Raw genomic sequence first — 16,126 nt, forward strand, 5'->3', positions numbered from 1 at the left:
ACAACAAGAGAAAAAGAGAACAAAATAATTACATAAAATGTTGGCTTCTTCACAAGAAATTACAGATGCTTAGCGTAAGATTCACCAAAGCAGCGGCCTTTTAAAATTATAATTTAAATTGATATGCATCTCCCCCTGTAATGGAAATAATCTCAGGTTACTACTGGGGAAAATCAGAATGGGATACCTAACAAAAATGTAAAAGGAAATCTAAAACAGAAAAAAAAAAAGTCTTTAAAAAAATACCTGCACATGCCAAAAAAAAGAAATACAAAATAACCCAATAAATACAGAAATTATTGCACAGTTAAAAGGCTTCACAATTTTTACTGCCTTATCCAATCCTCAGGTTTACTAGAACTTTGTAGACACAGGTTATATTTAAGTGCCGAATTCTGGCACCTGCCATATTTATCCTAAGTTACATTTATGGAGGCAAGTTAGGTCAGCTTTTCTCGGTTGGCAATAGTTAAACTGTACAACTTAAATGTTACCTAGACCCCTGATTTTAACCCGGTTGGGGGGCCTTAGCTTCTTTCTGCCTGCTCAATTTTGACATCATTTGTCAGCAAATGTTCGCCATGCCACTTTTTCATGTGTTTCTCCAGGGTGCTGTAAACACTGAAGGGCATCTGGCAAATGTCGCAGCGGTAGACCTCCTTCCCTATCTGGCCATGTGTTTTCATATGACGTGTCAGCTTACTGCTCTGGGCACATGCATAGTTGCAGAGCTCACATTTGTAAGGCCGCTCTCCCGTGTGGCTCCGGCGATGCACCGTTAAGTTGCTGCAATTCTTAAACACCTTGCCACAGTATTCGCACGTATCGCTCCGCCGCCCTTCCTTTGAACTGGGTCGACCGGGGCCAGGTCCGCTGATATGGGGCGTACTGCCACCGCTCGCTGTCCCACTGCGCCCTGAGAGACCGCCATCCAGCATATCACCTGGTGGAGTAGAGAAACGCAGGCTTCCATTTTCTGAGGAGTGCTCAGAAGAAGTAGCAAAGGGGGATTGTCGGGAGTCTGTGAATCCTAGAAACGGATCCTTCATGAAGTGCCTTGATGCTGCATATCCTACCAGCCACTGTGAGTAAACATTTTCAGAAGGTATTATTGTTGCTGGTGGTAAGTCCAAATCTTTTTCTATCTTTATTCTTTTTGATGAGTTGTTTAAACTGGGGCTTGTGATAGGGGTTGGCTTACGAGGGAACAGGCCTGGAAAGGGTTCGCCAGGACCAAAGTTTCTCCCATTGACTGTCCCTTCCTCAGTGCGATCAAGTTCTCCTACTACTGAGTCTTCATCACCAGTGTCTCTCTGACAGAGGTCTCTCTGACAGAGGTCTCGTTGATCAGAAGACCTTTTCATGAAGCTACTTCTTTTCTGCTTTTCGGCCAGCATGTCGTTGTATTGCTGGATGGTACCCAAGCTTACATTCTCTATCACTTTTCCTAGGACAAGGGATTTTTCATCTGGCAGCGATTTGGAGCCGTTTTCTCGGTTACGACTTAGTTCCGAGTCCATGCTGAAGCTTGACTCAGGCCTACTTTCGTTTTCTAGCTCCTCTTCCTCCTCCTCCTCCTCCTCCTCTTCTTCATTGTCATGCCCTAGGGAAGGATCACTCTCATTCCTGAAATCTGCCTCACTAGACTTTAGTCCTTCTCCAGTGAGCTCACTTGTGCCAGGCTCAGGGGAGCTTGTAGCAGAAAGTCCATCATCTGACCTCCCTGTCATGGACCCAGCTTTGTGCATATGTGTTTTCATATGGCGTTTTAACTTGCTGGCTTGGGAACAAGCATGGTCACAGAGCTGGCATTTATAGGGCTTCTCTCCTGTGTGACTGCGTCGGTGAACAATGAGATTGCTCTGGAACTTGAACGTTTTCCCACAGAATTCACAGGACTTACTTTTAGCCTGAGGCTGGGGAGGCGTAGTGCTGCTTGGGGGCATCGGTGGCAATGGTGGAGTGCTCAAAAAAGGTGATTTAGGGCTTGGCTGGAAAGGATTCAACAAGCGATGCATAGGGTTGTTGCGATTGGGAGAGACTGGCGGAGGGGTGGAGTTGTTCCCCGCCAGTTCTCGAAGCCTTCTAGAGAAATCCATCGCTGGCGACTCGATTGCCATGGGGTTTAAACGCATGACTCTGTCAAAGGCACTGGGATGCTGGGCAACTAACCCCATTTCTTCGGCACTAAGGCGATGTGGATCCAGATGATGACGAGGAGGAGGGCTGAAGAGGGGAGGTGTGTTGGGGAGCCGACCTTCACCAAAGCCAGGGTGATCACGCAGGATGGGACCTGTCATTCGCAAGAGACTAAAAGGGTTGTTGTCACCAAGGAAATTCATCAACGGGGACTGTGCAACAGTCTCAGGTCCCAGAGGAGGAGGGATGGTGATGCGTGGAGTAAGGGAGCTATTTGAAGGACTTGTTTCCAAGTAGATGCGGAATCCATGTGTGTTCTGGGCATGCTGAAGCAAAAACCAAGCGCTATTAAAAGGCTGCTTGCATGTTGTGCAAATATAGCTTGAAGGCTCATCTTTACCTAGAGAAACAAAAATAACAGAAAGAGAGAAAGAGAATAAAAAATCAGAAAAAAATGTCACACATGAGAACTTCTAAATACCATTTTTTTCCTACATGGTATTTCTGTTTTTTTAAAAAAATACTAACAAAAAAATGTTCCCACCTATCTGTAATCTGTTTATGATATAGCAAACCAATGAACTATAGCTCGCTGGAATCCAGCAAATCTGCTCCAATAGAGTTCCAACTTAAGTTTCAAAATTATTTGTTCAAATCCCCACACAGCCATCAAACTAAGTGGTGAGCCTGGGTTGTCATGAGGATAAAAGGAGAGACAAAAGAGGATCACTTTGGGGAAAGGTAAGCAAAAATGTAACATACAGACAATTGAAAAAAACTGAAGGCGATATTGAAGAAAATATGTAAACCACCACCAGCGTGTTTTCTTGCGAGAAATTCTTTTAATAAATAAAATTAACTAAGGCCCCCGCCACACGGCAGGGGAAAATCCCACGGATCCCCTGGCCGCGGCGCCTTTTCTCCCCGGCACAATCAAACGCCGGGGAGAAAACACGGCCCTGACCGGGAGCCGGCCGAACTGCGCATGTCGGAGCATGCGCAGTTCGGCTACGGGCCGGGGTTGTGCCGGTGCAAGGACGCGCCGGCGATCAAACGCCCGGCTTGCCACGCAGCTTCCCCATGAACCACCAAGGTAGGTGGTTGCAAGTTGAGGCGGATTTTCGCGGGGAAGGGCCAGTTCGGGGATGGAAGCACGACGCTTCCCAGATGTTGTGGTGTGATCGCGCCGGTTTGATCCGCCCCCGAACTGTCCCGCTCCCGGCCCAAATTGCCTAGTGTGAACGGGACCTAAAAGAACTTAAGCAGCATGTGGGAATTCAACCTGGTATTTCACTTAACTACTGACCATCAACTGTTGAAAGAGAAGCATTAGAAATCTCACCTACATAGGGGAAATGCAACCTAAAAAGAATTTTTTTCTTCAATTCTTTATCAGAAGCCCTGAATAAATGAGGAGATAGGTCTGACCATGAAGGCATCAAAATAGATGAATTTAACTTGTGGAAAGGCTATTGTGGCTGTCTCTCAAGTAACTGATACCTACCCCACTCCTAATACAGAAACGTTCAGTAAAGTTACAACTTTTATTCTTCTCTTTTTTTTCTTCTCACTTTCTCTATTTCTCTTCTCAGTTCTATTTTAGATTTCTACTACAGCCAGGTACAGGCAAGTTGCAGCTACGTTCATGATCCTGCTAACTTTAAAAATGGACACAACACAAACTTATTTAATGATCTTCTTCAATATGCATAGTGCCACTATGAGCTTAAATCCTGAAAAACTCCTATGGGTTTGGGAAAGGGAGGGACTTCAGTGGGGAGTACTTCCAGAGTCCACCCTCCAAAGCAGCCATTTTGTCCAGGGAAACTGATCTCTGTAGTCTGGAGATTAGGTGTAATTCCAGATTTCCAGGCCTCACCTGGAAGTTGGCAACATGTAGGTTACCCCTCAACAGGTAATGTAGTGAGCCAGATAGTTATCTATGGCTATCAATGAACCATCACCCACTTAACGGAAATACCCCCACAACATTAATGCACTGATGTAATGCAAGAACTTCATGGGGTAATTTTTATTTGTTTTGATACAATCTTGTTCAACTATAATTATGGCTATTTATTCCAAACCTATTGGAATATTACCCAGAACAAAAGATGTAATTAAATTTTTTTTAGCAGCAGTGGTTACCCAATTTATACCCAGGTTCTGCACATAAGGATCTCCTTAGGACTGAGGCACTGGAGAGGAGAGGAATTCCTGCCAGTATGTGTATATGTGTAATATTCTGAAGATGAATCAACAGCCAGTGATCCCATTATTACTTTCAATAGTTAATATTTTTCTTTCTTGAGACTAAATGTGACAAAAAAGTCTAGACCTTTAATATTTCTTAAACAATACCATGTATAGTATAAAAAGTGACAGGTCACTGAAGCAGGCTAAGATTTAGAACATATTCTGTCAAAATCTTTTTTAACAATATGTTTTACCTCAGCTCACCCTTGAATGGACTTTCATAAAACCCTTTCTGAACTAATAGCAAATTAAGAGCAAGATCTTACAAGGTCATACAGCTTCAAATTAAAGAGTGCTCAGTACCCTTTACCTCCATTTTATCCACACTTAATTAACTGATAATCCTCAGCTGATTGACTATTTCATTTTTACAATCACAGTCTGAATTTTCTATTTATGTTTTTCTTCAGCATTTTCAAAAACTAGATCACCTAATGAAGTAATTTCCCACCCACCCCCCACACAAAACAACTTCTGTCTTTAAAGGGCTGCATCAAGAAATGCAAGTAAATATAAGAGTGTTACGCCTTAAAATGAAGACCAAGACCAAGTTCATGAGGGGGGGAATAAAAATATTTCCTTTAAATGGTAGCTAGCTGGCCATTGGCATTTGTGTCACAGAGCAGAGACATTTTGTTTTTTATTCTTTACTCCCCCCAAATTTCACCTCTGTGAGAGAATAAATCTTTTTCTCTCCTGCTTTCTGATTCTCTTTCAAAACCAGATTATTAGGGTGTATTACTGGCACAAGATACTGATATGACAAGTTATCGGTCATAGCAGTAGCAATTCTTTTCTCTCTTTCTCTCTTTTTGTTTTACTTCGCTTTCATGCCCCCAAACTCTTCTGTTCGGCAGCCCCCTGTTCACAATGGCAAAATTGTCTGCAGGCTACTTGGCTACGAAGGCTCTGACAGAATTGCTTATTTTTTCTTTTTCTTCTTTTTCCCCTCACTTCACTTTCACAGCCCTCAAAGGCTCTCCCTAGACTCTCCTTTATTTTTTTTAACTTAAATAAAAAAATAAAATAAAATGTTCATTTCCATATTATCACTTCATGGTTATCTTGCCGCGAAGTTGCCCTGAGCAGTGTAGATGCTCACTTTTAAGAAGAGAACAATGTCAAAAAGTCTTTGAAATTACACTCTGAACATTTTTTATATTCTAAAACTTGCTAAGTATTTTCAACATACCCAGGAATGGTCAGATACTGCTATAAAGTGATCCCCATAGCTAATAATGCAAAACACCTATCCTTGAAAACACTTTGCTATAAGGGTACTTTTATGTAAGCCCACCTTCTTCGGATGCTCATGGTTCCATCATAAATGGAGTTACATCCTTCAAAGGCCACTGACTTCAGTGGTCTTAGAAGGGTATAACTCTGCTTCGGATGACACTGTTAGTGAGGTACACAAAAATGGGAAAAAACTTCCTATTGTCACACTTCTTAGGTTAAGTCTAAGTGAGAACTCCAAAACACAAGAGTTCAATCATTTAACCCTGTGGAAGATGAAGGGGTTCCCATCTAAGGGAGCACATCCTTGAGTCCCTTCCATTTTACTGAAGCCCTAACCAAACCTAAGTACTCATATCTCCATCTCTGAGGACCTAGCTTTTTCGCTGGAAGGGAGATATTTACCAAAAGCTGCAACATGGTTTTCAATGTGTTGCTGTTTGCGTACACACACACTCCCCTCACAAATATCCATGTACTCAGCCCTTTGACCTGTGGAGCATACAGGAGTACATTTCCCAGCAGGCTCCATAAATCCAAAACAACAGCAGCCCATTTTTCAAATCTTCTTTTCCTATATGAGTAAGATTTCAGTCTGGTAACAACCTTAAGGACCAACAAGATTTCCAGGCAATATCTGAGTCCAGTAATACCTTAAAGACCAAGACAATTTGCAGGATATAAGCTTTCAAGAGTCAAAGCTCCTTTGCCTAAAATGGCTACCCACTTGAAACTATTCTATATTTCTTCCCTCCCCTGTTCAATGTTTTTTGATCTCTCTCCCAGTATTAATAAGGTCCCCCCCTTTCAATGAGTTGCTCCTAAAGCTTTCCCACTAACTGTATCCTTGTTCACATTTATTGCATCAGAGTGAAAACATTAAAAAAGGAAAGGTGAATCTCTCCTCAGTTTTTCTAATGTGCAAACCTCCCTTTGCCTATACTGGTAAACATCTGTCTAAATTACTTCTCTCCTAGAATTAATTTTGCAGGTGCTTTATCTTTTTTATTAAAGGTTTTAAAGTTTTAAAATATTTTTAAAATATTGTTAATATTCTTATTCGGATCTGGAACAGTAACACTAGTTCCCAACCATATTACAGAATATGCACAATGCAATTCTAGCATTTCCCCACAATTTGTAGATGCTATGAAGCATAGGAGGGAAGCATGAAATAGTGTTCCAAAGATTCAAAGAGACATGCATAAGCCACAGTGAGATTGGTCAAGGACTCTGCAATGTTCTTTTCATCTAGGTGCTAAATTTATCAGAAATTTATCAGTGCAGCTGAAAGCGCTGCACTGGCTGCCGATAGCATACCGGATTCGCTTCAAAGTGCTGGTTTTGACCTTTAAAGCCCTAAATGGCCAGGGTCCAGCCTACCTGAGGGACCGCCTTTCTCCATATGTTCCCCCAAGGGCACTTCGGTCGGGAGGGCAACATCTCCTGGAGATTCCAGGCCCGAAAGAAGCTAAACTTGCTGCGACTAGGGCTGGGGCGTTCTCGGTGGCGGCTCCTACCTGGTGGAAGGAGCTCCCGGAAGAGATCCGGGCCCTGCGGGACCTTTCTCAGTTCCGCAGGGCCTGCAAGACGGAGCTCTTCCGCCAGGCCTTTGGATAGGAGCCGCCGCCACTGCTCAGCCCTAAGCGAATTACATCGAATTAACATCGGATTGCCTGGCCCCTAAGGGTGGAACGTAATGCTAAACGCCGCGCTATGTCAGATAAGATCTCTCTTTTCTTGGTTGAAATTTGTTATTATTTGTTGTAAATTGTTTATTTTATTGTAATTTATTGATTTTAAATCATATGATATTGTTTTAAACCTGGCACTTGTGCCCTGTAAGCCGCCCTGAGCCTTCGGGGTAGGGCGGGGTATAAATTTAAATATAAATAAATAAATAAATAAATAATCATCATTATATTTTAAGTGCTGTCAAATCGCATCTGACTTATGGCGACCCCATGACATTCCACCTCATGGGGTTTCAAGGCAGAGTCTTCCTTGGTGGCCCCATCCAAGTACTAACCGTGGATGTCCCTACTTAACTTAACTCTGGCTAGTCAGCAACTAGGTTCACTGGCAGCCCACTAAGAAAGGATGGAAAGTGATGAGCCAGGTACCCCCACACCCCCAAAGCACTCATCTGAAAAACCACACGAATAAAAGTACTTCCTCTACACACCACTCTAGCATTCAGACTGGCATACAGAGGGCCCTCAAGAGGTGGAACTGTCAAAGGGGACACAGTTGCTTATACCTAGTCTATTAGCAGGATAAGTCACTCCTGTAGATTACCTCAGCCTCCTGCCCCAAGGCCTTTCCCACCCCATTCAACTTTTATAACAGACACCACTAATCTGCACTGAAAGTACTTATAGTTCTAACAAATTGATTTTGCTAGATTAAATAACGAGCCCTTGAGTATCCCACGGCTTAAACCGATGCAAGTAAGTATAGGCTGGGCATTTGCTGAACCCACCTGCCTATTCTTAGAGTAAACTTTTCCCCCCTGGAAATAAATAATTGTTCTCTCTCTTACTCAATAGTGGACTACAATGTGTTCAAAATGGGAGTGTGTGTGTGTTTTAAGGTACAAAGCAAAGCAAATCATAGTTGAAGTTGGTACTCCCACACATAGCAGTTTCTCACTGAGACTTTGTCCTGGTTACGAATCAACAAGGACATGTTGTCCTTTTTTCTACTGAGGGACCGATTCCTGCTGTAGGCCCAGTTCTGTCTCTATGCTCACCCATCACCCCTCTCTCTCCCATGCACCAAGTCCAGTCTATTTTATACAAATTAAAATACTTAATATTACACACATATACAAAACACTTCAAAACAAACAAATAACCCCCAAGTACTTTATATGGAAATTTAAAACAGACATACAATGGTCCCTGCCACACGAGGGACAAAAAGAACGGGCAAAGTGCGGCTTTTAAAAGCCGCACCAAAATAGGCACACGGCGGCAGGATCATAGAGATCCCGTGAGCCGCCGTGCAATTGCTCCCCGGTACGATCAGATGCCGGGGAGACCAGGGAGGAAGCCACGGGAGGCTGCTGAACTGCGCATGTCTGAGCATGCGCAGTTCAGCCAGGACCCGGGGATGCGCCGGCGGAAGAACGGTGCAATCCCACGGCCGGCTTTGATGCGGCCGTTCGCCAGAAGGGCCGGATCGGGGACGGGCACGCAACGCTTACCAGATGTTGCGGTGGGATCGTGCCCATTTGCTCCGCCCCCGATCTGTCCCTTTCCTGGCCCTAATCCTCTCGTGTGACCGGGGCCAATGTCTCTTAATTTATTATATTTTTTATTTCATTTTTCAAACAAAAATTGTCACCCAAAGCCATTCATATCAATGAAAATTCAATATACTGATGGTACTTCATCTCACCACACATGCAGAAATCATAACTTTTTGCTTGGGACTGCGAACTAGTTGTGGTCATGCTTTTGTATATCTAGAGCAAAAAAACCCAGAGTGTATGTGAAGGGTGTATTTTGTTGAAGAAAAGTGAGGCCAGATTGAAAGTGTTTAAACTGAGTGTAAAATCTCAGTTCATCTTGTCCACACACTCTGCCTATCTCTGCAGGGAGAGGGCACTGTGGGTTAGGTCAGGGGCACAATCCACACATGCAGGAACATCAATGTGGAGTTTTTGTGTGCTATACTTCCTAGTTTCCAGCTTAAAACAAAAAAGAGTAAGAAGGAGGTAGGGAAAACTCTGCAGATGTACCTTATCTGTAAGTAAAACTGAATGTTATGCAAAAAGGTCAGGAATTACAACATCCAATGAGACAAAGGTCCTTTTTAGACAATACAACGCCCTGTACCAGGAGTTCACCAATGGGAGCACATGCTATACCCAATGCGCCCACAGTCACCATTTTGTGTGAACAGGTGATTTTCCTCATGCATACAGTTTCAGTACATACAAATATAATGGGTAACACATGTTCCTGATACACTTGCTTGTAACATCTTGAAATGATTAGCACATAAGAACAGAAGAGGAGCCGTGTTGGATCAGGCCAGTGACCCATCCAGTCCAACACTTTGTGCCACACAGTGGCCAAAACCCAGGTGCCATCAGGAGGTCCACCTGATAATGTGCAAAATAATGTGCGATCCACTGAGTGATTTACAAAAGACTCCTTTTCAGTCTCAGCATTAGAATAAGTGTTCCTGCACTCAGTCATATAAAACAAAGTGTTTTTCACTTAAACACGGTTAATTTCTTATATTTCCTAAAAATTATTATTTCTTCCTCTTTAAAAGGAAGGCTAGGGATTAGCAGCCCCCACTGTCCTCAGAGCTATTAAAAGGATCACCTTATAAGAGCTTGTTTTTTATACTGTGGTTTTTAATTGTAAGCCACCTCGGGCAGGACTCTGAAGAGGCGGCATATATTCCAAATAAATAAATAAATAGCATATGCACAATTAATTCTAATAAATGTATGCACGAGCAATAAGAATTTCTCTTGAGATGAGGATGAACCAGTAGCAACTTAGCTACAGGTATACTTCCACCTGGGAACGGACCATCTTATTTCTCCCTCCTTCCTTCTCTGGAGGCCACGGTAGGAGGCATGTAACAAAAACCCTTTCTTTAGCTCTGTTTTACAAAACATTTGAGTTTCACATTACAACATTTCAACAAAGGCAATAAAAACACGCGGAATTTTAACACTGCTTCAGCTCCACTTTAGAAATTCAAGGAAATTGCATCTTGCAACATTTTAAAGCGGGGGGCATGGTTATTAGTAACATTCAGGAGCAGACATGTACTGGCTTCCTTCATAACCACCTCCACTGCTTTTTTAAAAATAATAATAATGAGCATTTAAATAATTGCTCCCACTTTTTATAAATTCTAATATCCCCATTAATGGTAATGTGGGTGCTTGGTTAAAAAAAAACACCTTTAATTGAATTATTATTGTATTAAAATACTTTAATTGAAAGCATTGGTTTCACAAGTCTTTTGTAAGATTTAATCATAAGATCCGTAGATGTTAAGAGAAAGGAATTAAATCATTAAACGGTGAGGAACAACTAAGAGAAGTGGAGCATTGAGCCAGAAATCCCCATAAAATTTCTGGAAACTTAACTTCTGCCCAATGAGGGACCGCAAAGAGGATGCAGCATTTGCCCATGTCAGATATTTTACAAACAGAAAGCACAATCCACAAACCAGTCATCTCCTAAAATAACAGGATTCAAACCTAATCAGGAGGGAATGACACAACCATATTTATTTTCCAATAACTTTAACTATGCCTTGTGTTGAACAGACATTGCAGATTAATTACCAGGTTGCAACTTGGAGATTTTATTTGTTATTTAAAATCCCCCACTGAAGTGGGAGACAAAGAAGGTGTGGCTTTTCTACAGACAAGTTTACCATCCCATACCTTACCAGAGAAATACCACTCATTTATGTTAATTTAACTTCAGTCCCATGCCAAGCAACCCTTGTACATATTAAAAACTTGGAGAAGGACTCTAATAAAAACAGTAGAGTCAAAGTGGTGTAACAGTTACAGTATTAGACTAGACCTCAGTCTTGACCCAGGTTAAAATTCGCACAGCCATGAATTTCACTGGGTGACACTGGGTCAGTCACTTTCTCTTGGTATAATCCACTTTGCAATGTTATTATGAGGATAAAATGAGGATAAAACAAGCAAAGAGGCATCACTTCCCACAAACATGGAGCAATGAGGATTTCTTGGTCCTAAAAAATCTCTGAGATGTACAATAAAACAAAGAGTACAAGAAATGAAACTTTTATTAACAACCTAATCTTAATACTGGTCATGCCAGCAAAAACTCACACAATCCATTTAGAGCTATTTGTCCAACAAACACAGAGTATGCTGTGGTGTGCTTTTCACACTCCTGAACATGGGTTGTGGTACACTGTGATTTGGATGATATGGATTTGGGTGGAAGACTCGTGTGTAGGACATGAAGGAACAGGACAGACCTGATGATCTTCTGTCCCACTGCAGTTCTATGATTCAATGTATCTGGAAATGTTCCATGATGCAAGTAAACAAGCTATAACAAATGTCTAGAAACAGATCGCCACTAAAGCACTGAAACAGGCTTGTGCAACTTGTGACCCAGACCCACCAAGCCAAAAGTAGCCCACTGACAATTAAGAGTGACACACAAACAAATTTAATAAACCTGAGGCACCTAGGTCTTCAAGAGTAAAGATGGGACAATTGAAAAATGGAAGCAGGAAAAATATTTAGAAGGAGCCATGAGGTGTAACAGTAATATAAATTCAGAGAAGTTGAAAAATTGAGATTTTGATACAGAAGAAGCATTGAAACATGTGGGCTTTGGCTAGCCAGACATTGATGGAAACGATGCTGGACTTCATGCATGTTTAGTCTGATTCATCAGGGATCTTCTGATATTCACACAGATTTGGAAGGCATGTGGGAAATGAAAGAATGCAGTAGGTATAAGTAAATAACAAGGTTCCACAGGACATCATGACTCAGGAACAATCCAAGTTTTGAAAGTTTGTACGATAGGACATGCAGCTTTCAAAAAGAAGAAATGATGCTGTCTCTACTTCACTCAGATGGAATGCAACCAGTGTTCCCTCTAAGCTGAGTTAGTGTGAGCTAACTCAGTTTTTTAGCCTCCAGCTCACACATTTTTGTCTTGGCTCAGGAAGGATGGCTCCAGAGCAAACTAATTGATGCAGTAGCCAAATCGCTCACTCACAGCTTTAATGCCAGTAGCTCACAAAGTAGAATTTTTGTTCACAAGACTCCACAGCTTAGAGGGAACGTTGAACGCAACCAATCAGTGGTTTCATGGCCCTTCACTCATAATGATTGCTATTTTTGTGTCCCTAGCCAAATCATGGCCTGAGCAGAACTGTGTACTTTGCCGTGATAGAAGAGGAACAATTAATGGCATTACAGTCTCCAAAGTCCATGGATATCTTTCTTCTAATGGACCTCCGTGGGAATGAATTCAACCAGATAGCCAGATAGCCAGCCCGATTACTGTTTTCTTATAAATCATTCTTTTATGATTGCCAAATCCAGATTGGGAAATTCCTGAAGATTTGGGGTGGAAATAGGGTTGCCAAGTCCATCTTCCACCCCCAGCGGGGGACTTTGGGGGCGTTCCTGGAAGGGGTGGGGCATCCCCAACGTGATGATGTCACGTTGGGGACGTCTGCCCCCCCCACCCCCCGGCCGTGCGCCGGATCTCCAGAAACAGCAGTTCCCTGCACTTAAAGTAGCCGGCAGCCGGCGTTTCCCCTTTAAGAGAAGCTGGCTTTTCCCTGCAAGCTTGCGGAGTTCGCGCTTGGGATGAAACACGGGTTGCACACCCTTAAAGGGAGAGAGATGGGTGGCTGTGGGTGTTGGGGGTGGGGCTTCCCCCGCCGGCCATCTGGCCGGCGGCAGGTAGAACCCCCCCAAAACGGGGGACCCCTGGGGGGGGGGGGGGTTGGCAACCCTAGGTGGAAACCTGAGGAGGGCAGAGTTTGGGGAAGAGAGGAAGTTCAGTAGGGATATGTCATAAAACCTACCATACTAAACTGACATTTTCTCCACAGAGAAACCGATCTCTGTTGTCTGGAGATCAGCTGTAATTCCCAGAGAACTCCAGGCCGCATCTGGAGGTTAGGAACCCTACTTCCTTTAATGAACATGGGAACACAACTCAGTTCTTTCTTAGTCTGAGCTGGGTCTTTGGATGTGGATGTGAGTTTCCCTCATGGATTCCTGCTATGCATCATGGGAAATGTAGATGCCCTTTATATGTCTCCAACCACACAGGAATGATTCAGATATGCAACTCCCAAACTGAGGGGAGACATCTAAAGGGAGCCATAGTCAGGACAGGGAGTGAGAATAAAGACGACAAAGACTGGTTAACCATACCAAGTTATTGTCTCTGTCCTCGTCACCACTCATGAACCCTACAGAGGAACCTATGTAACTTGTGTGTGGGGGGGGGGGGAGAGGTCCTAGTAAGGGTAAATTTCAAGGCCTGTGATTCTAGGTGCCCCATTTACAAAACTGTAATAACAGGACTTGGCTTTTGAGAGGCCTGAATACTGAGATGCTTGAGATTGTTAAACAAATGTGGAAATGCAACTACATTCCCATATCCTCTGAAGAGGAGCAAACTATGAATTACATTTCATCTTCATAGATGCCTCTAATCCATATCAATCACTAAAATCAACACATGGGGGGGGGAGATTCAGAGGAGCAGGGAAGGCCAATATGAAATGAAACAATGAGCTAACTTTCTAGTTATCCTTTTTCTAATCTAATAATTGTGACCAAATCCATATAACTAGTTCTCACATAGATTGCTGGTGGTGATGGAAGGTGCTGTCAAGTCACAGCCAACTTATGGTGATCCTGTAGGGTTTTCAAGGGAAGAGATTTCAGAGGTGGTTTGCCACTGCCTAATTCCACGTCAAAACCCTGATGTTCCTTGGTGGTCACCCATCCAAATACTAGCCAGGGCCTACCCTGCTTAGCTTCCAAGATCTGACGAGATAGGGCTAGCATTCTAGGTATGATTGCCAGATTCTCAACCAACAGAAGACAGACAGACAGATGGGCACTATAAAGTAGGAAGAATCATCAGGTTGGTTCCCCCCCCCCAAAAAAAATAAGCACATTGATATGAGGTGGGAAAAGAACCACATTTATACCTTTGAGAAGGAACGCCACACTTCTCAAGGACATTTCAGGCTTCTTCTTTGCATAAGACATTCAAATGCATTCGAAATAATGTCAGTCCTTGCTGCAATATATGAAATAAGCCAGTAGCTTGCCTTTAAAATCTAGCTCCTATACAGTAGTTTGTTTGAAAGCTAGCAAAAAAGATTCCCCCCTTCTGTCTTTCTTCTCTTCCCCCTACACTTTCCAGACAGTTTTTTCTGAAATTCTGATCTTGCAGAAATGAACCACAATTCCAGTTAGAGGAGAAAATGAAGCGGGGGGAATATTAAGAAGAGAGAAGAAGAGAAGAGATTGGATTTATACCCCGCCCTTCACTTGGAGTCTCAGAGTGGCTTACAAACTCCTTTCCCTTCCCCTCCCCACAACAGACACCCTGTGAGGTGGGTGGGGCTGAGAGAACTCTGACACAAACTGCTCTTTTTCAAGGACAGCTGTGCCAGAGCTTGCGACTGACCCAAGGTCACATCAGCAGGTGCAAGTGGAGGAGTGGGGAATCAAACTCGGTTCTCCCAGATTAGAGTCCACGCACTTAACCACTACACCAAACTGGGGAAATGTTTTGAATCACTGAATGGGGGGAAATGCAGTGTCCATTTAAATTCTTTTAAAAAATTATAAAAGGCATCATAAAGCAGGTTTTACTCCCCAGCTTGTGTGCACGTGTGTTTATTTCAACAGAAAATACTCTGGGGGATATTAGGTATCTATTCCCAGTTAGTAAAGTGAGAGAGTGGTTTTTGTTTATTTTAATTCATTACTTCTTTTAACAAACATGAACTCACCATCCCTGCTTCTTGAAATCCATGAAATCTCTTCGTTGAAGCCGAAGAAGTATTGTAAAGGCAGTAAATCTTGTTTTAATGGAATGTACATTTAGCTATGAGGAGATAATTGACATTATGGAGAGCCTGGATGCTGAATTATATAGGTTATCTAATACAAAGGGGACTCATTATAGAAGCACTACAAACAAGCAGTAATATATGTATATTGTTCAGAGTGGCGTTATAGCAAAAGTGTTCAGGTCCGCAGGGATTTATAAAACACAGGAAAACAGCAGATACGCACTTGTAAATTTGTCTCATTTGTTTCTGAAGTTAAAGGTTATTCCCTTGATCTGAATTTGTAATAAAAACATGCTAGGCTAAGGTTTGTCGGGAATGTTTGAATATGTAAATTGTGTGCAATGATAGGAAATTATAGGTTAAAAAACTGGATCTTGAGAATTTGTTCAGGATTGTGGAGATCAGACTTTTCCCCTCCCCCTTCTTTTAGAATAAATGCCCCATTTTTTTAAAAAAAAATGTTATCAGCAAGATTTTAATCAACATTTGAAGGGAAGTTAGTCCTATCATTAAAACATTCTAACCCAGTGTATTCTTTAAATGCTGGAGTATTTTAGGTACTTATAAAATAAATCTTTTGAATGAGCAGTTTAGGGTGGTAGGTTGTTAAGAACAAGTTATACTGATTTTGATCCCCACCAACAGATTCTAGGCAGAAGATATAAATTAATGGCCTGAAAGAACTTTCATTTTAATGAACTAATCTCCTATTTTACTTTAAACAAAGGATGTGCTGCTGATGTTTTTTTCTCAAAAAAAAAAAATCCCCCATCACTTCCCCCTCCCAAACAAGGAAATACAACATGGAGATGTTGTACTTTATGTGGCTGAAGATAAGGTTTTTCCTCTTTCTCTGAGCACCACAGTCTGCTCAGGTTAACCAACTGCAGTGTTAGAA

At 42.3% G+C, this 16,126-nt stretch overlaps 1 protein-coding gene across 4 annotated transcripts in view; it reads right to left on the bottom strand.

Annotated features, from left to right (window-relative positions):
* Positions 1-450: 450 nt before the first annotated feature.
* The window catches only part of BCL11B (B-cell CLL/lymphoma 11B), a 167,446-nt gene continuing 151,770 nt past the window's right edge, over positions 451-16,126 (bottom strand). For all 4 annotated transcript variants that reach the window (XM_015420485.1, XM_015420483.1, XM_015420484.1 and 1 more), the window contains one exon: positions 451-2,539. In XM_015420485.1, coding sequence (XP_015275971.1) covers positions 528-2,539 — 2,012 coding nt within the window. In that variant the 3' untranslated portion in view covers positions 451-527. The remainder of the gene's footprint in view (positions 2,540-16,126) is intronic.

The sequence above is a fragment of the Gekko japonicus genome, unplaced genomic scaffold (genome assembly GCF_001447785.1).
Source record: "Gekko japonicus isolate JY-2015 unplaced genomic scaffold, Gekko_japonicus_V1.1 scaffold448, whole genome shotgun sequence".
Taxonomy (NCBI): Eukaryota; Metazoa; Chordata; class Lepidosauria; order Squamata; family Gekkonidae; genus Gekko; species Gekko japonicus.